This window comes from Mchenga conophoros, linkage group LG7 (assembly GCF_057382185.1).
Source record: "Mchenga conophoros isolate Kocher_MC1m ecotype Shallow Benthic linkage group LG7, M_conophoros_male_GT1.1, whole genome shotgun sequence".
NCBI lineage: Eukaryota > Metazoa > Chordata > Actinopteri > Cichliformes > Cichlidae > Mchenga > Mchenga conophoros.
In genome coordinates, this window is record NC_140532.1 from 18,505,805 (window position 1) to 18,529,696 (window position 23,892).

The 23,892-nt window shown below is 41.1% G+C and overlaps 1 protein-coding gene across 1 annotated transcript in view; it reads right to left on the reverse strand.

Annotated features, from left to right (window-relative positions):
- The window catches only part of tubgcp6 (tubulin gamma complex component 6), a 24,504-nt gene extending 2,839 nt beyond the window's left edge, over nucleotides 1–21,665 (reverse strand). The window contains exons 1-22 of the mRNA XM_085282712.1: nucleotides 21,389–21,665; nucleotides 20,191–20,996; nucleotides 19,862–20,025; nucleotides 19,040–19,253; nucleotides 17,554–17,712; nucleotides 17,101–17,222; nucleotides 16,879–16,942; nucleotides 16,668–16,777; nucleotides 16,430–16,521; nucleotides 14,267–14,406; nucleotides 12,232–12,381; nucleotides 10,668–10,749; nucleotides 9,986–10,074; nucleotides 9,714–9,829; nucleotides 8,751–8,889; nucleotides 8,627–8,674; nucleotides 6,670–8,482; nucleotides 6,071–6,232; nucleotides 3,621–3,789; nucleotides 2,786–2,927; nucleotides 969–1,163; nucleotides 243–375 (exon numbers count right to left, since the gene is read on the reverse strand). Of these exons, the coding sequence (XP_085138838.1) occupies nucleotides 243–375; nucleotides 969–1,163; nucleotides 2,786–2,927; nucleotides 3,621–3,789; nucleotides 6,071–6,232; nucleotides 6,670–8,482; nucleotides 8,627–8,674; nucleotides 8,751–8,889; nucleotides 9,714–9,829; nucleotides 9,986–10,074; nucleotides 10,668–10,749; nucleotides 12,232–12,381; nucleotides 14,267–14,406; nucleotides 16,430–16,521; nucleotides 16,668–16,777; nucleotides 16,879–16,942; nucleotides 17,101–17,222; nucleotides 17,554–17,712; nucleotides 19,040–19,253; nucleotides 19,862–20,025; nucleotides 20,191–20,976 (5,089 nt within the window). The 5' untranslated portion in view covers nucleotides 20,977–20,996; nucleotides 21,389–21,665. The remainder of the gene's footprint in view (nucleotides 1–242; nucleotides 376–968; nucleotides 1,164–2,785; nucleotides 2,928–3,620; nucleotides 3,790–6,070; nucleotides 6,233–6,669; nucleotides 8,483–8,626; nucleotides 8,675–8,750; nucleotides 8,890–9,713; nucleotides 9,830–9,985; nucleotides 10,075–10,667; nucleotides 10,750–12,231; nucleotides 12,382–14,266; nucleotides 14,407–16,429; nucleotides 16,522–16,667; nucleotides 16,778–16,878; nucleotides 16,943–17,100; nucleotides 17,223–17,553; nucleotides 17,713–19,039; nucleotides 19,254–19,861; nucleotides 20,026–20,190; nucleotides 20,997–21,388) is intronic.
- Nucleotides 21,666–23,892: the final 2,227 nt, after the last annotated feature.

A 23,892-nucleotide genomic window follows, 5' to 3' on the forward strand; every position in this document is an offset into this window, starting at 1 on the left:
TTATGTAGTCTACACTGACTTTAACTGATCAATATCACCTAACCCAGGGATGCACACGGTTTTACAACAATCCCACAGGTCTGAGGTTTGCTTTGTATAAATAAATAAAAAAATCTCAACATTCTCTTCCATGTATATTTTATAAACCACTGCAGCACAACAGGGGAGATTCTGAACTCTTGCTTCTCAGAGGTAACCTGGAGTTCAAGCTGGGTTCTGAATCAGCAGCTCTGTCCTCTCACCTGTTCTCTTGAGGTGAAACCAGACATCACGGAGGCTCCACACCATGTGTTTGAGCTGCAGCAGGAACGAAAACAGGCGGTTGTACTTGTTCATGCAGCTGTCTGTGATGATGATATTCAACGGCCAGTCGACCTGGGAGATGTTGCGAGAAAAAAAAGAAGAAAAAAATGTAACTGCTGTAAGGAAGAACGGCACGTGGAGCTTTGAGTGTGAAGGAAAAAGGAGCTGAGAAAAACAGGTAAAGAGAGAGTGATGGATGATGTGGGGGAGGAGAGGAAAAAGGTGTGAGTGCAGAGACGTTGACAGAGGAGGTGAGAGGATTGTGAAGTTAAGCCAGAGTGGTGAGAGAGAGGAGTTAGAGGTAGAAGAAAAATTGGGTGGAGAAATGTGCGGAAACAAAGCGAGAAGGACGAGGAGGGGAAGTGGGCCAGGACAGTTAAGACTGAGATCCACCAAAAACAGGAAGAGTCTGAGAGCCAAAGGAGGGAACGAACACTCAGGGCAATATGTGCAGCATTAGTCATTGTGCATGTCACCTAAAAGACGCGACTCCAATCGATCTATGAAGTTGAACCATTTAAGTGTGTGATAAGCTCATTTTCCACACCCAAAGCAGTTTGTCAAAACATGACAGGCTGTCACAGTCAAGCTGCCACTCAGGCTGAGACAAGCACACCCATGCAAGGGTACTCGCTCATTTACCCCATTAAAACACTCAGCCTCACCTTGTAGCGCAGCTCCAAGCAGTTAAGAGAGTCCGGGGCATGTGGGTGGAAGGTCTCGGGGAGGAAGCGAAGTGCGAAGGTGAAGTTTCCAGCCAAAGGCGTGTCCCCGTGTAAGCTATACTGCAGGGCCTTGCTGAGGATGGAATTCAGGACTAAGGGAGTTAGGAGCTCGCCTGGGGTTTGGCCACTGGCCAGCTGGGTGGGAGATGGGGGGAAAGAAGAAAAAAAAGTAATGTGTTGTTGGGGCGCATGTTCATATTTAGAAAGAGCTGATTGACTCATTTAGGGTAAAAAGGAGTGATAATAAGTGAAATCTGCATTTAAGCTGGATAAACAAAACCTTCTGTCTCGTGAGCGTCAAGAGACAGGTGTACCTGATCATTTCATCAGAAAGGCAAGAAGGTGTTAGCAAAGGCTGTGCTTGTTAATTCCTGGCAGGAAGAGGTTGAAGTAAAGAGTCTAGAAATATCACACTGATGCTTCGTGTGCTTCAAAACAAGCAAACAGGGATGGAATTGGATACAAATTGCTTACAAGGTTAAAAGTTAAACCTGCTTCTCTTTATGAACGAGCCCTAAAAGCTCTAAACAGAAAAGCACAACAGCATCACCGCTGTGATATTCTTGAGATTTATGAAATATTAAATATTTTGCAAACCTAATTTTGTATTCGGATGTTTGAAAATGGTTCGCAGTACTGCACGGCCACCTTTATAAAGATTTGTACAACTTTGCTCACAGCAGATGAGCAGAACTTCAGCATTAGTGTTCAAGGTAAATCCTAATAGACGCTCCACTTTTGTGCAGAATCGTCTTTTTCATTTAAGTCCATTAAAGATCTTAACAAGCTCCCGACCAATTTGAAAAATGTAGGTTTTTAATATCTCTTCTCATCATCCAAAAAACTGTCCACACGAATCACCGAGCGCTCATCTTTTTAAAACCTTTTACAGCTTTTTCAGCCACGTAAGTACTGAGAGCATAGTCTGGCTTTGAATGTAAAGTGGACATGAAGATTTTATAATGTGTATGTGTTTTGTTGGTGGTGTGGTGCTGGACAGTTTTTAAGATTTCATGAATATAATATTATTTTGTTGTGCTTTTATTTAACGTTTATAGTTTATTTGTTATTGTGTCCACCTGTCCAGAGACTGCAGATGAACAAACACCAACTCCTAAAAAGAAATCTGGCTCTTTAACTGCTAAATACTCCAATAAATGTACTATCCACTTGCTATGTTAGCATGCAGTTAGCAAACAGTGGTATTTTAGACATTTTTAAAATAGAAAAAGCTCCCTCCAACCCCCATATATACATGTAGTCACCAAGTCTATTACTAATATCAAAATATTGATCTGATGCAGCTTTTTGGAAATTGGGTTATTGCAATTTACATGAGCGATGTTGTGAGATTATATGTGACAGAACCACAGTGCACACACAGGCTCCAGGGTACTAAATCACATTTGCAGGAGGACATACGAACCCTTAGAAACTGACCCTCTGGGTAATGAGGCAAGAAACGACTGCTATCTAACTGTGGCGTATACATTCTAAAACTGTGTTTAGAGTTATAAATGACCGGGGAATTTTCAAGGTTACCCGTGCCTGCTTTTTACAAGCAGACAACATTTAATACATGCAGCATAAATAAAACAAAATAAAAATAAAAATTCCCAAATGGAGACCGGGCATTTGACCTTGCTCTGAGATTCTCTTTCCTGTCCGCTGCTAGAATTCAACACCAGAGAGAAAGAGACAACCAGCCCATTTCAAATAAAGACAACAAAAAGATATGAAGCACAAAAGAGCGTCACCTTCTCAAACAGCAGATCGCTGAGGGACTGCGCAAATTCGCCGTCCTCCATCAGCAGGAAGTGGCGCAGCGCCTCGAAGTGTCTTTCCACACCGAGCTCCACAAAAAAGTAGTCCACCACGGCCTTGTTCACTAAAGATACACTGGGAATGGAAGGTGAGGAAAGGAATGACTAAGTTAAGTTGAGAAAAGTTTGTGCTGACTTGCAAATTTCATACAGGTTGTAGACAGTACAGGCATCAACCCTACTGAAGCTCGGAGAATATACCAGCATATTATTTTTCACCCCGTGGATGGCTTTCTATGTGGCATTACTTTAAATCGTCTCTCAGCAATTCACATTTATAAAACAGTCTGATTGTGAGAAGGTTCTCTTTCACTCAGAAGTTAGCAAGGAAGAGTCGAAAATAGATTTCTGTCAAACTCCACTGCATTGTCTATGCATGGAATAAAAATGTGTTAATAAAAATTACGAGCTAACACTAAATATTCGGCACTCTTTCTGTGTGCAGTGAGGGATGAGAAAGCCATTTCTTTTACACACAAAGGCTTGACTGCATGGGGTGCAGGAACACTGCAGGTGAAGACTGACAAGCTTGTCTGGAGTTCTGATGGAATCTTAAAATGGATGAAAGGCAATAAGAATTTAAATTATTCCTGCAGCTCCGAATATATACTCGACTACAGCTTAAGTGGCCTGAATAGAATCTATGAAAACTCACACTTGCATTTCTCTAAACATTGTATTTGGCTTTAAACACAGACACTCGGTACTCACTTGTTAAGGATGTTATTACCATTTTCTAACACAAACTCTTTTTTTTCCAGACACTCACTGTGTGATGAGCGGTGCAGTCACAGAGTGTTTTATAAGGACTGGCAGGGAAACCATCTCGCTGAGTTGGACAGCTGTGGTGTCTGTGGCTCTGTGGAGTGTGGGGTCCACAGGAAGGCCCCAGGGGCCCCGAGTTACCTGCTTCAGCAGCTGACACGTAGGGGAAGAAGCTGTGAGAGAGAGATGACAGGCATGCCGCTGAGGAAATATCACTCTGACGACTGCAAACAACAGTGCCGTGCCTCAAAGTGTAAAAAAAGACCCAGAGTCATTTAAGTAGGTGAAAATGGACTCAAGCAAAATGTATTTTTCAAACATTTAACCCTCTCAAGGCAGGCGTTGCTGATTTGCAACAGTTAAAAACTAACAACCTGATTACCCCACATACATATTTTATGAGTTTTTTTACTCAGAAGTACCACTGCAGGACTTGGTTGTGCATTAGCAACAAAAAGTTTAATTTGAGCCTGAGAGGGTTAAGCTGTTATGAACCAAATGATTAATCAACTTATTGAGAACCAAAGCCTATAAATGAATATTGCTTATACTTGTTTGTTACAGCCACTGAGCTACTACCTTAACTCTTTACCTATTGAAAGCCTCCTAGCAGTAACCTTTATATCTGTTTTCTGAACTGAGCTGTTTCTCTCATATTTCAGGCCTGCTTATGGACCAAAATGAGAAATCCAGAAACTATTCTAGTGGTTGTCAAACCACATTTTTATTGATATATACCGAGGTGTCAAAACCCATCATTAAGGATCCTGGGGAGGACATCAAATCTTCTTTATAGGGGTAAAGAGTTCAAGGTGCTCTGTAATGCTCATTTCCAGCTCCATATTAATAATATTGAAGTTGGTATCTTATACTGTGCCTCTGTCATCTTCTGAGAGAAACCTTAAGGCTGCTCTTTCAAAGAGCCTATTTTCTTCTGCCCGTTTGGCCATTACAAAGTTGGAAAAGCAGGTGAGTGGGGCTTCCACGGTCACAACCACCAGCTCCATCCCTCTGTGACATCACAAAGGTCCAGGAGTAGAAAAATGTGTCAGTAACTGAGTGTTGAAAGTTGTCTGAAGTTTAGCTTTTAGGCTTACTGGGATTATTTGCACATATGCTGACCTTATTATTTGAAACTTTTGGGAGTAACCATTTATTTGTACATATAGGATTAAAATGAAGGAAAAGTAAATTGGGTCTAATTAAAAATTATTCAGAATATATACAATTACCATCACTTTGATTTTCTTGAAAAGCTATAGCATTTACTGCAAGTTGATCCTGTCATTTTGGGGGTTTTCCGTAGCCTCATATCTTTCATAAAACTTCCTAAATTATTGCTCCTGACTTTGCTCAGTGGTGTGGAACACGTATTTGTCTGAGTAGATTTCCATGACTGATTTCACAGTAACTCCAGAAACAGGGATGAATAATAGCAGCATGACTGAATGTTGAACACAGAGTGAACAAGACAGGATATTACTCCACCGAGCCACGAGGCATCCCACCCGAGCATAAAGCAGACCTTTATGAAATATTACTGCTTTTTATGCAAACCTTTGCTTGCTGATGGAGCAAATATTCAACAGCCTCTGGATTTGCAACAGTCCTGAACATGTAAAAATAATTGTTTTAATTTACATCAAGTATGTACCACAAGACTAGGCTGTTACACATTTTCACTTCTTTGCAATTTGAAATGATGTTTTAAAAAGATGTGCCCAAGGCCTACTTGGCGTAGGCTGCAGCTATTTTAATTTCTACAAGAACAGATTAGCCTTAAAGTGCTTCATGTGCTGAGTTTCATCTCATTTTCAGCAAAAAGAAAAACATAGCAGTTTTAAAGGAATTATTTGTGGTTCGTTAATGGCACAAATTAATATAAATAGTATTAAAAATGGAGAGTAAAAAAAGCTCTCTTATAAAATGAAAAGACAAAAGTACATTCATTATTATAAATTGTTGATATTTACAGCACTTCTGTGAGTGCCGTTCATGTAAAATTTTGAAACGAACCTTTTTCAGCTACTCGCTAAGTATAGACAGATAGGCAGGCAGATTAGATACACAGATAGATAAGCTTATTATTTGAATGCACTGAAAATGCATTTGAAAAGGTTTTATAAAACAAAATCCTACAAGCCATAAATTGAAAATATTCTCTTGGGCACAAAAACATCAATGAGCCATTTAAATAGGAACAAACTGTTTCCGTTTTGCTGCTGTGCTGGATTTTGAATGCCAAGTACAAACTGATCAATTACACCATATGCACCTACATTATGTTACCTCTTATCCACAACACACAAAGGAGATGCCACGAGATGTGGCCAGAAATACTGTTCCACCCCACCCCTCCACCCCCACCCCTATACAAGTCGCACTTCACTTTGCCCTCAATAAACAAGTCCCAAAGGAGCCGTTCATTTCGAGCCCTTGATATTTTCAACTAACCCATTAGGTTGTAGCAGTCCTCATACTGTTCCACCTGGTATTGGGCAGCCAAAGCCAAGAGGTATTCCTGCTCGGACTTTTCTCCAGGGGACAACCCTAAACAGGTTGTCCAGGACCCCATGCCCTCAGCCAGCTGCTCACTGGGGCATTCTGACACAAAACCTAAGGAGAAGTGTAGACTAATTACTTTTTACAAAGAAAGAACATAATTTGCAGTGACGTCTCAATTTACACTACATGAAAAACACTTTACACTTCCAGCTTTTCACACCTTCATGCAAAGAGTCAGGTGACACAAATTTTGCCGTTACAATAAAACGGTGATTATGCTAAGCTTCACATGAAAATGCTAATGTGAAAACAGGGTTAACAGGGGTAATACACTTCAGATATACTACTTAATACCCCACTACAAGCCCCGAGACAACAACGTGGATACAAGGAATAATAATTTTGCAAATGAACACTAAAGAGCTTGGGTTCAATTTTATATCCTCAGAGTTTGTAACATCTTAAAAATTACTGAGTGTAACATGTGGTTAATTACATGAATGTCACAACAGAATGTGTATGTGTATAACACAGGCTTTGTTTCGTACCTTTGTTGTGTTCATTGCCCTTTACTTTCTGCTGATTTCCAGTTTCTTTGTCCTTCACCACACATCCAACACCAAGTGAAGAATCTGACGAGTGTCCATAAGTACTGCCTGGCAATGGGGCAGGTTGTGGCTCAGTCCCCAACACCACACAGCCTATCCCCAGTGTCGAATCAGACGAGTGTCCATAGCTGCTGCCTGGCAGCGGTGATGGAAGCGGTTCACTTTGAGAAACAACACATCCAACACCTAAATTTGAGTCTGAAGAATGGCCGTGGGCACTGCCGGGCAGAGGAGACCGCTTGGGCTCATCTCCTGAAACTACACACCCAACACCTAACGCTGAGTCTGATGAGTGTCCGTAAGAGCTTCCAGGCAAAGGCGACAAGGATGGTTCTGCTCCAGATACCAGACAACCTGGCTGAAGGGTGCTGTCTGAAGCGTGCCCGTGCTTACTCCAACGAGGTTTTGCTTCGGGAACGTTGGACACAAACTCACCAACCTTTATATTTGCGTCAGAGGAATGACCGTGGATGCTGGGAGCAGGGAGTGGTACAACAATCTCCGATACATTTTCTCCAACTTGAATATGAGCATCTGAACTGTGCCCGTGAACACTGGGCGAAGGTAGAGGGGAAACTACATCTGGAATGAGTTCCCCAACTTTTATGTGGGCATCTGAGACGTGGCCGTGGACATTTGGAGTAGGAAGAGGAGCGACAAACTCTGAAACGTTTTCCCCAATTTTGACGTGAGCATCGGAAGCGTGACCATGGACGTTAGGAGAAGGTACAGGAGCATCGACTTCTGAAACATGACCTCCAATTTTGATGTGTGAATCTGATGCATGGCCGTGGATGTTCTGCGAGGGAAGTGCAGCAGTTACCTCTGACACATACTGTCCAATCTTTATGTGAGCATCAGAGGAATGTCCATGGATGGTGGGTGAAGTTTGACTGACATCTGAATGAGGACTGGAGAGAGGCCTGTGAAAGTCTGGCAAAGGAATATTTTTTCCATCTTTATTGTGTGTGTCTGAGCTTTGCTCTTTAGCGCCTGTCTCCTGTGGCTCCACGCCACCATCATCAGAAAGACTTGTCAGGACTTTGTGATCACCTTGGTCACCTTGCACAGTTGTAGTGGAAAGAGCCTTGTTAACCACGTCATCTTTGGATTGTCTGTCTTCTGGTTTACTTTCGAGAATCCCTGTTTCTGCATCCTGTTGGAGTATAGGTGTAGATTCCTTTTGTTCGTTGCCTGTATTTGAGCCACTCTCATCCACCTGCTGTGCTGAGGCTTGTGAAGGTTGCGCGCACACACTGCTCTTTTCAGACTCCTCTGGGGTGTGCAGGCCTAGAGAGCTGGACTGAGAGGCTCCGGCTAGCAGGCTAGTTTTGGTTACAGTTTCCTGGATTTGAGGAATTTTCTCTTCAGAGGAGATGTGAAAGGAGTGGTTTTGGATCATGTCAGGCAGGACTACAGGTCCCCAGCGGGGCCTGGGCTGGACTGACGCTTGGCCAGTGATACCCTCAAGTGGACTAAAGGGGGCACTGAAGTCATAGTCTACTAGTGGAGCTGTAGGACAGGCTTTGGGTAGGTCAGAGCCAATCTCCTGTAGAGCCATATCTACCTGCTGACTCTGAGACTTCGGAGACTTGGGAAGAAAGTCACCGATGTCAATTTCCTCAGAGATGAGGGCAGGGTCCGCTGTAACCTGTGCAATCTTTGGCGAAGGCAGATCGTGTGGTGGTGATACAGCTTCAGATTCTTGAGCCTTTGTTGTCTGCTGCTCTGACAGCTCCTGGGTGGGAAATTCCTGTCAAGATATGTTAACAATTCAATATTATGTTTCTGGAACACACATCAAGTGACATGAAGTGAAAAAAGACTGGATGTTCAAAAACTAGCTTGTTGTTTGTCGTGGAGGAATCTGTTGTGCTGAGGGAGCAGGTGACATTACTTCCAAATGAGGTCTCTCCTGACCCAAGGGATATTTTTCCAGTATGGCCTGGAAACAAATCACAAAAGGTTCGGTTACAAAGTTTTGGTTACATGTCTTTGTTTTCTATTCATTTGTAACAAACCTGAGTTTTTTGCCCGTCATCCCTGAAAAAGTGAGCACGAGCTTCATCGAGTCTCATTCGCTGCACTCTCCACATGGCTCGTCTCTCTCTGCGAGCTGCTTCCTCCGATAGACGGCTGTACTGAGCGATCAGCTCCTTCCTAGAATTAAATAAATGGAAAAAAGAATGTTAAAGTAGCTGAAGGTCTTATCCTCAGTCGCTTACTGAAGTCTGCAATAAATGCTTGTATAAATGGCCCTGCCATTCCCGAACTGACCATTAAGTGATTTTTTTTATATTTGTGCTAACGTTTTATTCATATTTGTGCATGACTGTGATGTATCCAAAATGTTTGCCCCACCTGAGCTTGTGGTTTAGAGGGACTCTGAGAGTACTGGTAACCTGTGTGCTTATAATACGTGTTGGCTTTAATTAGAACTAAATTCCTCAACAAACTACAGGCAATTAATCAGTAAGACCTGCAAAAACATGAAACCTGTGCTTTCCTTGACAAAAGCCTTATTTATCCACACATGAAAAGAATTTAGTTTTTTGCCTAGCACAGCAAGAACTGCACTACTTTTTTATTCTTCATCCTGCAGCTGAAACACAATAATTTCCCTTGTGGGATCAAAAAAGTATCCGTTTATCTATCTATCTATCTATGGACAGTTAGAAGGTATTTATATTTTGAATAATGCAAAGGTTGCACCAAGGGAGAAGTAAGGATGTGAACTGTTTGGAGGAAAAGCTGTAGATGACAGGTGTTTTTTTTTTTAAGCTATGGTACCCTCTGATCTCGGCCATGTCATTGTAGTAAATAAAAGCTTAGTGTTCACATTATTTGCTCATGGTGCTGAATCAGTTATGGAAATTTGGCACATTAAAACACGGGACACAGAACTGATGTCCCATCATGTTTGCATGAGTAGGTTGATATAGTTTTTTCAAATAAAATCTTAACAGCTGTAAAGGCAGTCAGACCTAGCTCTCTGCTCCAGCTGCTCCTCCAAAGCTTGAAGTCTCTTTTCTCTGTCCCTCAGCTCTCTGGCAAAGCTGAAGTCATCCTCCTCCTGCTTCTTCTTGGCTGCACTTCTCCACTGGCACCACACGCACATACATCATTACTGTTTATCACATGGTCTTTTCTTACTATCTGAGGATCACATGCAATACCTGACAATACACAGTTTAATCTAGGCACTCCTATTCACACACTTTTTTTTACCCTCTCTCTCTCTTTCATGTCTTACTACCTCTTGCTCCTGCTCCAGGTGCTGTTTCAGTTCCTCAAAACGCTCCCTCTTCTTGGCCTCCTCAGCCAGACGTTGTGACACCTGGCGTCCTACAGGAGGCGGGGGAGATAACAGTGAGCTGTTTACCCCTCCACACACACAGAAAAGTACATAACATTCTTCTCTGCCTCTCGCACACACTTAAACAAGACAACATCACCATCTGCCCCATATAAACAAACTCAAATATGCCCGTGCCAAGACACGCAAAGCGCATCAGGCTGAACACTCCCCCCCCCACCCAGCCACCACTGCCCCCCAACAGTGCCACACATCCTCTGAAGTAATAAATGATGTGAAGAGTGAGAGCTAAACTGTGCAAGTGATGATTAGATTTCACAACCCATGGTACTGGAAAGTATTCAAAGCCTTCCTCACTGCAATTGCCCCATGCATCTCCTCTGCTCTCCCGAGGGGTGGGAATGGAGCTGAAGGAAGCTCTCGCATTTAGCAATCAACAAGCGAATCAGGCTTATACTTAGAGTTGAGCCATTTGTTAAAGGTATACCCAGCAGGATGTGGGTTATGCATGTACGTCACGCAGTATATAAAATTCTACTTACAGTGTATGTATATGTGTGTGTGTGTGTGTGTGTGTGTGTGTGTGTGTGTGTGTGTGTGTGTGTATAAATGTTACACTGACCGCGGATGCTCTCCAGGGTTTTGGCTGCTGACTCTCTGACCTGATTGATCAGCTCCTGGCGTGCCTGCTCTGCCCTCAGGGCCTAACAATAGACAGAAAAAAAAATATCATCATTAACAAAGATCTATGTCCCTGCCCTGTCTCTCACCTCTCCTCCCCCTCCTCAGCCAGAGGCTCACACAAGATCCGCCATACAAGCCAGGTTGTTACACTAAATCAAGTACAAGCTCGAGACTTCATCCACATCATTTTAATGACTGGCTGCTGAAATCCTCTGTACTTAAAGAGCAGTGCCACTTTGATGGATTGTGTAATGTTAAAAAAAAAAAAAAAGCGGAAAAAAAAAGTTCTCCTTTCTCTTTGACTTACAGGACAAGACCTGTAATCAAACACTGTATATAAAAGATGGACACACCCTCTGGATCTAAAAAGCATAGAAGGAATTTCTGTAAAAAGATCATTGTCTGGATATGAATTTGCTGAATCACAGAACAAGATTTTAAGCAGTGGAAGCGTCCTGGTTTCTGTTTTTCAGTCTGATTACTACTAACCAATCCTGGCTTTCTTGGCATGCAGGCTAACAGTCAGCAAAAACTTTGGACTGTATTTGCTTAACTGCAATCCTGAAACCATCAACTGCTATTTGACAGTAATCACAGTTTCCATAAGTTTAGTAAAACTAAATTACATTTTTTTTTAGTTTATTAGTGTAATCTGCCTAAGGAGGATGTATTAAGACTGAGTCAACTGCCTTCCCAAACTGTTGTGTTTGTATTGAAATATCTATTAAATTTACTCCAGCTGGTAGTGTAAGACTGCACACCTTTGGACCAAGAGTCGCAAGTTCAACTCCCGCCCGGCAGTGGTATCTAGTAAGGGTCCTGGCTATTCCCCCCATGCTAAAACCAAGCCCTGAAATGGTGCAGCCATGTCTGCAGCCTGTCTGCTTGGAACATTTCACTACATGTTGTACTCTGTATGATAGCGTATGTGACGAATAAAGGTTCTTTGTTGTTGTTGTCCAGAAATGGAAACCAAACTAAATTGAAACAAAAGGTAAATAAAGACTGAAATGAATTAATGAAACAAAAATACAAAACTAAACTGTGTTCACAGATTAATGTGAAAGAACCCTAAATCTGCATATACTGTTCATTTGGGAATAGACAGCCCCATGTAGTCCAGTGTAACTATTGTGTAAGTCTGCAGTATCCTCATTTTTTAGTCAGATACAACCCCCTGTTGTTGTATTCCGTTTCAAAAACCTAGCGAGACAACTGCCAAAACGCCAAACTTAGGCTTTAAATGCTAGTCCACAAACCAATGGATGGCATCTTGGTGGCTATGTCCATATAAATATGGACTACATATAGTCTATGGTAATGATTTGTCTTGTTAAAGTTCCTTTCTCACTGCCTTGACTCTAGGCTATATAGCTGAAAAGCTCTCATAAATGTAACTGATGATTTTGAGCAATGAGAAAATCTCAGACTCAGAAAAAAAGAAGAAGAAAAACACATCGCAGACATCTAAGATGCACAAGAATATCCATGTGTGTCATTACTTGTTCCTCCCTGCTGATAGCACTGTGCTTTGCAATTCTCTCCATGCGTCCACGATACACTGCACAGTCTCTCTCAATCTCCTCCACCTCCTGGAGAGAGAAGGTGACAGCGATGCGGGGTACTGGCAGCTCCGACCAGCAGATGTAGTGCTGTGGACACACAGTTGACAGAATCTTAGTATCATAAAAAGAGGGAAAAAAAATTTCACGGATCAATTCGGATGACTCATTTGGTGGATTTTGACATATTTTATAACCCCAGAGTTTCTTTCATATTAAAATATGTGTTACCAGCTGTCTGAAAATGTAACTCATTTTTACAGCTACCAGCACAACACAAACTAGCAATGAATTTAGGATGATGTTGAAGACCGGTATGGGAATGAATTTGAAATAGAAGCTATGCAATGACCTGGTTATGGTGGTGCTGCTTCTAATTTTAAAAAAAAAATCAAAGTGTTCATTATTCCATCATACAAATCTGTTATACTGTGTTTAACGAAGAAAGCATAATGCAGACACTGTAACTGGCCTTGTTCCCGTTTATGATCTTATGACTGCATGGGATTAAATCAGAGTCAAACCTTCAGAAACTGTATTAATTACTGCCAAAATTGAAAAACTAAAATGGATATCAAAAGATCCCCTGGCCCCAAGACTTCAGAAATGAATAATTACATTGCCTGTGACATAAGACACTTCACAAAATATGGAGAGTTGTTTTTTTGGGTTTTTTTTTTTTTTTTTATCTAAATCACACCGTGCCTCTTGTGCGTTTGATTGTTTCATGTAATTATGTTACCATGAATCAGTTTTTGTACTTTTATTCAAATATGTATGGTTTCCTTTGTGCGCTTGTTTTGCATATCGGTTTTATGCTGTACATTGCATTACGCATTTCATTCAGAAGATAACGGTAACAAAGTATTTCTTTAATTAAAGACATGGATTCATGTGCCATATCAGCTAGTAAGCACATTAATGCCCATCACTTCACTCTTGTGTTTTTAATCCATAAATTCTTCCTAGGTATTGATAACTACCCTGCAGGCTAGAAAGACTCAAGCATCAGGAGAAAGAACAGAGAGAGGAAAAGTTACAGAATGCCAATTAGAAACAAAGGTCCTACAGCTTAGGTCATGGAGGTCAGACTGTAAAAAACATCATGCTGGGCAATCAGCAGGTAGGGAAGTTATGCAAAATACATTTTCATGAAAACTTCACCACTTTACTGATTTTTCCCCTGGTTTGCTATATAAGTGATTCATTTACTTACAATTTAAGTTCTTTTTGGTCAAATGTGAAAACTTTCTACATTCTCTTGTTATGATACTAAAGTGAATGAATTTGAAGCTTCAACTCCTGGTTGACAAGAGGCGGACCAATTTACTGGCAGGCTAATCTTTTTCAATTTATCAGGATGTGTATTTATGATGGTTAATAAATGTAAGGAAGAGAAAGAACAACCACCCTTCAACCATGTTGACGGTGCATAGTTTGTCCACCAAAGAACACTCTGTCAGTGTACATACGACTAATGAAAACCATTGGAGAATATTTTTGACAACCAGCTGAGTGATTTAAAAAGTAATATTTCATGATACCTAGGACACCAATAGCAATATTATTCTTTCCAAAGCAGGAGTCAAACATGAGTATGGAAGATGAAAAATCTGCCTGACAATAACAGGAAATGTATCACAATTCTGATGACAGCATATTAATAAAGTTTCAAAGAGACCACGTTCCCATCTGTTGCAGTAATGATTGTTTTTTCCACTATTTCTGGCCAGTATGGAGTTTCAAGTGAATAGAATTTGTACTGTGGCATTTATAATCAAGCACATACAGCCAGTTCAATTGATATCAACAGCAATAACAGAGGAAAAATGGCTAGGTACTTTTAACCATTTCTCAACATGTTTTCTGTATTTACAAGACTCAAAAATTCTATACTGGGCAAATTAAGAAGGCTATCTACGTTATATGTATGTATATCTACATAAATGTGGATCTGTGAATGTGCAAAACAAACCTGTGGGCAGCAGATTTTGAGGAAGTTGATAGTCTTTCCACACACATACACATCATTGGCAATGTGTCTCAAGAAGACTGGCACACAATCCTCCACATCCTTTGAGATCAGAGTGTAGCCTTGGACCCAGAAGTGTTTGTCTGCAGGAATTCAAAGATGTCTATTACATGTTGTCCTACAATTTAGAGTAAGTAGTTTTCGTGGTCCATTATGCCTCTTATAACAGCACATCGTACCCGGCACTGAAACATCTTAAAAGCAATGGTGGTGGAGTAATACCCAGCCCATGCTGGGGCTGAAACTTTTCCTTATTAGTATGACTTACGGGGCATGGCAAAACTCTGGCTGCTTGAATTAACTCTTGGAAATTGTTAGCTCTTAGCTCAGTGATCCTCAGCAAAAAGTATAAGAGAACATGAATGCACGAGGCTTCCAGAGCTCTTTACAGAAAGCCCGCGGCTTGCCAAGAAAGCTTAGCTGCTGATTGCTTCCTTGGCCGATGGAGTTCGAGGAGAACAATGACATTTGTGTGTCCTCCAAAAAAGCAAGAGTGTGAAGTGCAGAGGTTCGCTGCAGGAGTTGATGAGGTGTAGCCGATGAGCAAATGGACCTGTTAGTCAGACAAAGCTGAGGTGGTGGTCTGACCTTGAATGGGGTGTTGCATGACGTACAATATTTGGACAGTCTTGATTCATGTAGCAGTATATATATGGAGTAACTGTCAAAATGGAAATAAAAAGAAATGTATACAAAAATGTTTACAAAAAACGAATAAACTAAAATGGGATGCTTTCACGTACAATTCTGCCTGGCTAACAATTTAAAAACCAGAGAACCAAAAATCAGCAAAATCCAAAAGTTGATACCATCAAACGGCAAACATTTTTTTCTTACCCGAATAATTAAATTATCAGCCAATTAACAAAAATATTTAGTGGTTAATCATCTGTTCAACTGACTAATCAATCACTCAGTGACTGGACTGACACACATATCTTCATACACGTCACTACCAAGCACAATCTCATACACACACTCACGCACACCTTGATGCACCAACGTACTTTTTGCACAATACTCACTCTTTTGCACATCTATTGCACTTTTGCGTCCTCACTGTCTTGTGTCTGTATCGTTGCGCTCTGTCTGGTGTTGCACTGTCTTTGTTATGTTTTTTTGCAATTTTTGCACATTGCACTTTATGTAGTCCTGCGTTGATTGTCTGTCATACATCATATGTAGCACCATGGTTTGGAGGAACGTTGTCTCGTTTCACTGTTTACTGTACCACTGCATGGTTGGCATGGTTGCCACTTGACTAATATTCAATTATTCTCAAATGATTCGGTGAGATTTGAACCCTGGCCTTTTTCTTTTTTTCTTTTTTTTTTAATTGTTTTTTTTCTGATCCTTTAAGGACTACACCCAGGACTGTTAACAATAAAAAAAAAATAATATATAGCTGTTCATCTTCTGATAATAGCAACAACAATCAAATGACAGATAAGCTACAACAACATTTGTATATAGTAAACAGCTATTGTAATGTTTATTTTTCAAGTTTTGATATTAATGAAATTAAAGCCATTACACAATACAGATAAGATGACCACAGATGAAAAATTAGACATGACAATGAAAAGCAGTGTGAGCAAAGCAACATACAGAGACACACAAAGTCCCTCAGATCCTGCAGAGTACAAGCGAGTCTATTTTGGCCTCAAAGCCTCTTTGGTCTCTTCTGGTCTCCCCAAGGGATCAAGTCATTAATAAAGTCATTAATTTTTCTGGAAGCAAAAAATAAATTCAGCAGGTCCATGTGTGTCCATGGCAATTAAACCAGAACCAGAATAGTTGTACCAGCTAAAAAGAATAAAGGACCACTACTTATTTGTATGGCTTACTGAGTGAAGATATCTCTGGTTCTTCCAGCTGGGGTATCTGATTCAGTTTCCCACTGATTATCGTGCAATAACGTCATGACAGCTTTTATAGACACAAGGACAAATCCTACTAGGCAACAAACGCTGTAATAAAATCTATTTTTTTCTGCTCAACTATGTATCTGGCAGGTTTTTCATTTTCAGAGCCTGGAGACCGAAGCCAAGGTTTTGATACGGCGACATGTGTGTATATGTGTGTGCAAGTACTGTGTCTCCTCACCTCTGTAGCTAAGGTATTCCTCATTGACCTGGATCATGAACTCTCCATAAACATCACGAAACACGCCACTGTACACCCAGTCAGACACAAACCTAAGTGAGGCACAGAAAAACAAAACAAAATAGTGGTGCCACTCTTAGACAGATTTATCAACCATTTAGCTATATCACTAAAATAATATAGGATATATTTTGCCGTTTTCAGGATGCCTGTCTGCACGGGGCGCATAGAAACTGACCGTGTATAAGGTTCACAGCTGCTCTTCAGCAACGAAAGAAGAACAGGGTAGTTCTCGTTGCTGCAGTTATTCTGTGCTTCATTGTACAGGTAGGACAGCAGTTTAACACCCTGAGGAGAGCCACACGGCACTAAGCTGACAACTCATCTGATAGGCTAAACACAACTGTGATAGAAGACATATTGCAGTTTGCAGATAAAAGAGCACTCACCACAGGGAAGGTGGCCTGGCCTGCACCCAAAGGCCCATCCACACAGCACAGTTCTGACAGGTATCTTAGATTAAAAGAAAGCAAAGCATTTTTGATTTGCTGATATTTACATCAAGGTCCTCTTTGAAAGGATATGGCTGTACTGTCAACTAAGTGAGGTGGAGGTTCAAAATGACAAAGTTAACACCAGAAAACCAGCGTGTAAAAAGCATTTGACCTCACCTGAGTTGGCGACCCACTTTGCGGAAGAGAAAGCCAATGGTCAGCAGGCTAAGAGTGGGTGGCGTACTAAGAACGCAAGCCCTGTAGTAATGCAGATACTTCCTCAAGCCACCGGTAAAAGCCTAAGAGATGGAATATATGTTCACAGATTAAAATGCATGTGGACTTCTTTCTGTGTTGGATTTTGTTGCCTGCTATGGACTGCTTCATTTAGGGCACTTTAATTTTTTTCTTTCCCTGTTTTTATATATTATATAATATTTTTAGACGTATTTATTTATTTTGCTGCGTACGCAAATAAGATGCTCATGTGTTTGTCTCAAAGTGCCCATTCAGGAAGATTATTTCCAATTTCTGAACACAACACTATTAACAACAGTACAATGCAAGCAGAGAACTTAGAGGAAATAATTTGCAGCGTTAGTGGTATTAACGATGCTTATGCAAACATACCTGGAAGACTAAGCCCTTCTTGTCAGCACTCTGCAGAGAAAAGCGGCTGAGCCTCAAATAATAGGTGCCGTACTGGGCCAATTCCCCCAAGAGACGAGACACGCTCTCTGGAGAGGCTCCTGACACACACACACCGGGCCTGACGTCAAACTGAACACTCTAAGAAGGGAAACGCATATTGACAGATGGTGGACAAAACACAATAAATAACTGTACAGTCTAATAAAATCCAATAAAACAGCCCGGCAGCAAAGACTGTCTTTAGTGCATTCGATATTGAATTTTGCCAAGGCTGTAGAAGAGTCACGTCCATGGTGATTTTTGAAGGCACGGCTTCTGCTGGTATTATTTTAGACTGCATCACATAATCTGCTGTGTGTTATTTTTGTTATTTTTTTCTTTCACATTGATTTTTTTTATAGAGATATTTACAGTACTTCAAGACAGCACACATCTGGGGGCCTTGATCCACAGCCTTGATTGCACTTGCAGTAAAGAAAACACCTATGTAACTATAGAAACAAAATTTGACCTCAAGGCAACCCAATGAAGGAGGCAGGACTCACTTAGATAACAATATACACATACACATATATACAATATATTCTTTATATAGTTTCAAAAAACCAAAAGTGGGCGAGGGTGATGATTATTTATTTGGTTTGCCAATTTTATGAGAATACATTTAATTTCCTTGCACTGCCATATGCCCCTAATGCATTCTGCCGTCATTTATAGCCATCCTTGTTTCTCCCCTCTGCTCCGGCTTCACTGTGTGTAAAACCACTCACCATAAGCACAGAGCAGGGCAATGAAGCAAAGTAAAGATTGCATTACTCGAGTTGAAGACAACTCGCCACATTACTGCAACTGCACAAAAAGCTTCCCAGCAAATGTTAATCTGCGTAAAACAACAGGGGCAAATGACTGAGATTTGTCGTTATAACAAAGAAGGAAGTGGGAAAAGCTATGTCTGCCCCGTACCCCCTGGGGCCCCACCAGCAGCAGTCAGCCAAAGGGAAACACTGATGTTAATCATAAAAATATGCCGGAGAGTCAAGATAAGGAATTGAGAAGTAAACAAGATAAGTAGGATGCACTTTATGTTGTAAAAATAAGTATAATCTTCCGACAAAAAATAAGAATTTAATGGGAAACAATAAACTACCAGCAGAGCTCCCCTGGGTTTTTGTGTTCAGAATTAGGAATATTTTATTTTATTTCATGATCATTTAATCAGGCAGCTGACTTAAGCATACACTTCACACTGTTACATTTTATGAGTCAGTACAGCTTGTTTATATGCACGAATTTCCCATTATATCACATTCCAGCTTCTCCTTTTAATCTGTTTTTCTATTTGTAGCATGTCACGGCGCTTTTAGTTACTTTTATCACTTCTGCCTGACAGACTACTAAAAAACAAAAAAAAACAAAAAACAAATAAAGTGCATTTTAGAGACTAATAAAAGATAACGAACTGCACCTGGTTGAGAGGAAAAGTAGTAGAAGCCACTCCAATCAGGACGTTAAGGAGATCAGACACCAGTTGCTTCTGGGAGTCCAGGGGTAAGGGGAGGACAGGAGACGGTGTGCTCGTGCTCACCACCCTCATTTCACCCTCCCAAAGCCGATAGAGCTGATCAAAGGCCTCCCTGCCTCCCTCTGTTAGATAGAAAGACTCCCTTTTTCCAGGTGGGCTAGTGAGACAAACGAGGCATTCAGTTCAGTTTTCCAGAGGGAAGAAAAATACAAAACCCAAAAAAACTAAGCAAGTGGGCCTCTCCAATACCTTGATGACTCTGTAGTTAATAGTGTATGTGTCATTATGTCATTTTCTAAACTAAAGGCTTTGGTTTTATTCAGGATACTCTTGAATTCAGTATCTACCAGCTAAAGTGGATTTCTGTTCATTTATATGTCACAGATTTTGTTGTCATTTAACATTTAGATGTTTATTTATATTAAACCTCACAACCCAAACACAGACTGGTTTATTTTTTTCAAAAATGCTTTTTTTCCACATTTTCATTAGTTTGGCATCTTCGGTCTTACAAAAACGTAAGCAAGCTTCTATGATTCAATCTATCATTATTTATATTTTTTTCAGCTTTTTCTGGCATTTTATAGACCCATCAATTATTTCAAAAAGGCAGAACAATAAAACTATGAAAAGAATCAGTAGTTGCTCTCATATTATAGTGAGGAACTAGATTTACAACTGTTAGTGGGTTACAGCTGGTTTTTTTTTAAATACGAAAAGAAGTTTGGCATGCTTACAGCATAATCAAATTGACACATCACTTACCAGCCAACAGACTCCCAGCAGCGGCGTCTTCCAGGCTCAAATGTGCGTAGAGCCTCCCAGATATCAAAGTCTGGAATGGGGCTAGGCTCTGACTGAGAGTCTGGGGTCAGGTTGGAGGCTGACTGGAAGCCCTCATCTTCACACTGATCTAAACAAGGAGGCACCTGCAGAGAACAACAAAGAGAGAGTGCATAAAGCAATGCAAAGATAAATTATTTAAATCAAACACTGTGCAAATATGAATACGCTGAGCTGCTGAAGTGGACATATGATAAAACAGCCTAAGCTAAACTAAATATATTACTTAAGGATATAATATGGTGTCTTACTCGTATCGCCAACCCTGTTACATCAATATTACTGGGGATTGGAGGCAGATCTAGTCTTATGTCCATGTCTGAGGTGCGAGTGTGCTGGAGTGCTCCAAACAGGGTCAGCCTGGTCTCCTTTTCAAATCTTTCTTCTGCTTCTAGTTTTGTTCTCAAAGTTAGCAGTCCTGTGCCAGGTGGAGCATCCATCAGCCTCTGAGTTCCATACAGACTCTCCAAAGTCCCCCATTCCTCCCCACACACCAGACCCCATGCCCGGGCCTCCAGCCTCTGCAAGTCCTCACTTTGGTAGCTCCATGGTTGAGGCATCCGCAGCACAGGCCTCTCTCTTCTCATATAGTCCCTGCTGAACGAGGTAGGGGGAGGAGGTGCCGACCCAGCAAGGTTCACAAGAAGGTCAAGGACTGCATCCACTTCCTTCAAACCAGAGTATTCTCCCTCCGGCAGCCTCCCGAGCTGCTCTTCCAGCCTTTCTGCTTCCTCTCGACAGCCAGCCACACGTAAATCAAAACATATCATCAAGACTTTATTTCTCGGTGGTGTATTAGCTGTGGCACTCAGTCCTGGTGCAGGTCCTTTGGTGCCATCTTGAAACAGGTTAGACAGGAGGGCACCGTAGGCACGTTTTTTAAGAGCCCTGTGGAAACTTTCTCTTGAGACTCCTCCCAGTGCTCTGCGCTTCCATGACACCCCAGAAAGGCTGCAGTCACACAGGGCACTCAGCAGTTCAGTGATGCTGCTGCTGGTACAGCTGGGCATCATGCAGTTGTTAAGGCTTGGGTTCATGGTAGCTCTCTTGCCTCAGCCTGTATGAGTAAAACAAACAAGTTTTAGGTGATTGCTTTTAGAACAACTGTAACTATAACAGACGTTTTCCTAACAACACATAGACATCAGACAATAACTCAGTCCAACCAACACTGGTAGACATATTACTGTTGAATACTTCCTTTATAAACCACAGTATACGTACGTGTGTGCGTATGTATCCTATACATAGTGCGCTTACTCTGGCTGTTTTTATATGTATACTGTGTCAGCTAACTAGCATCACCGTTAGCCTTATTAGCTAACGTTTGAGATATCAAACGGCTTGTTTTTGTTTCTTTAGCAAGCCCTGTGCTGTTCCGAGCTAAAACTATATTTCCTTCTTGTAGTTTTCTATCTTCTTGGTATAGTATTATATGTATTAATTCACCTGAAAATTTGAACCTTGCATCCACCTCCAGCGACTCCTCCCGTGCATGCTACCGTTTGTTGTGACCAATGTACCTCTGCATCGATTAGCCTTCCAGCTACGTTTAAGCGCAATAACAGTCGGACCAATTATATATTTATTTCGATTTTGTTTTTGTTTTTTACTTCAGCTACAAATTAATATGCAGTGTTGCTGCACTTAGGAGCTAAAAGCAAGCTAGGCGCCTCATTCATCTTCCATCGTCCGCCGCAAGGAAACAAGAAACAGTAGATCTGCCTCCCCCTGTCTCTGATTGGACAATCAAGTTCTCCTCTGCAAACGACTGGCTAATGATACTGCAGAGGGCAGACTGATTGGTCCGTTTTGTTCGTCTGTCAGGGGATGAGAAAAGTGTCATTTGTAACCGCGCTTTTGCTGCATTCAGGTGTTACACGAAAAATGTACTTTTGTCTACTATGACAGGACACTTTTAAGTAATTGACGATAATTATTAATGAACAGAACTCTTAAAATGACAAAAAAGAGATATCCAGAGAAAACACTTTCAAAGCTACTGCAGCCAGTACTGCAGTTCTGCTTGTTTGAGAGTAAAATCGTTTATAAATAGACCATTTCAATGATTTATCAGCAAAACACCTAAGCGGTTTCCACTACTTATGGGTGAATACATTCTAATTACAGACCTGATGGTTGAATATGGTCTCCTCTTTTCGCTGATCAGATTCCTGAAAAAGTTGACAGGCACTCATGCAGCCTCCAACAAATATGCATTCCTAGTGTGAATGCAGTTAATGACCTGGGTCAAAACTGATAGGTTCAGTTTCCCAGAAATGGATCAGGCCTACTAACCATACCCCCGTCCCCAATGGAGGTCTTTGCTGAATTTATCTTTAAGTCTAAGACTAGGAGTAATCCCTGTCGGAAAAACCTGCCGATAGTTCTTGTTTTGCAGTACAGTCCAAGGATCACCTGCAGCTAAAGTTGTTTTAGATTTAAGTGGGCTTTGTCCCTCATGTTTGAGAAAAGAGTACCCCTTTAATGACCAGCATGAGCAGTAATCAGAAGAATTACATGTACTCGTGACTGTTATTTTCCTTTAATTATATTTTTCTTGCACACATATCTGACAAATGAAGTGGGAGGCGCTCTGTATGTACACCTAATTAAGTCGTTATAATTACATTTAAAAAAGCATGTAGTGATATTGATGGCTTTTTTTAAATTATTGCCTATAATAACTTGTATATCACACAATTAAAAACATTTTGAGGGTCTTTTTTATGTGTGTGATTTTTAAACATCAGTAAATCAGTTTTCTTGAGATACTGCCGCCCCTCACTACTCGTTAGACTCAATAGTTAAGTAGACTACAACCAATTTAAACTCAGACTAAGCTTAATAAAATCCCACATGTGAAAATCCAAGCTAACTCAACGAGATATTTTAATATGCTCACAGGATATGAGCTTAGAGAACCCTGGAGTCAGAAACTGCCTGCGCGGTTTTAAATTATTCATCAGAACAACTGTTTAGAATGACACCACACCATCATTGTTTTTATTTGCTCCAAGTTCTCCTCCTCCTCCTCCTCCTCCGTCCCTAAGGCAGAGAGAATCAAAGCCAAATCTCGTTAGGAGGTTTCAAACGTGGAGGTGAGACTTAACCTGCAGAAGGAGAGGCTGGCTGCATTGTGTGAAGAAGCATCCTATGCGGGAGAACAGAAGCCAGGAATCGTGCAGATTTTAACCCAATTTCTTGAAACCCGGCACAGAGGCTGACTGAAAAATAATTATTCTTAGTGTGCAGTATCATTGATTTCTAGACAGTGAAGGGCATGGTTATTTAGAAATCTTATCACAAGCGCTGTGCGCGGCAAATAATGTTGAATCCCAAAATGATGTAAGGCGCGTGTCCTAATAGGAATATAAAGTACTGTATCGCCTTTGATTTCCCACAAGTGATCAAGGATAGTGTACAAAATGCAGTGCTTGCGATAATCAAGTGTAATCACTCTTGCTTTGGCAGCAGCCCTTGAAGTTGCTCTATCTGTTGCTGCATCAGTGATCCGCCCGGTTCGAAGATGGCCCGTGCAGGCTCCTAGTCTGTCTTTGATATCTCCACCCCTGCGTCTGGGTTTGTTAAGCAGTCCGATGAGGCAATTTTGCCTTTCATCTTTCTTTTTTCCAATTTCATTCTTAGCTGTCAGTACTTAATTAATGTTTTTTGCCGCAATTTTTCCAACCTTCACCGCCGATGACAGAGATGCGGCGAGGCTATTTATATTATCAACTCATTTCATGAAGCCAGACCTTGGCTTCTAGTTTGTATTCCGAGCCTTGTGACAGGAACCTGATGTGGCATTTGGGGGAAAAAGCATCAGCCATCATAGGATACACTGCATATGAAGACTGATGATATCAACTGATGTTATCAACAAAGTCGTTTGGGGTCATAATATGAAGGAATATGTGTGATAAGGGGGAAAAAACTGTCAGCTTTTGACA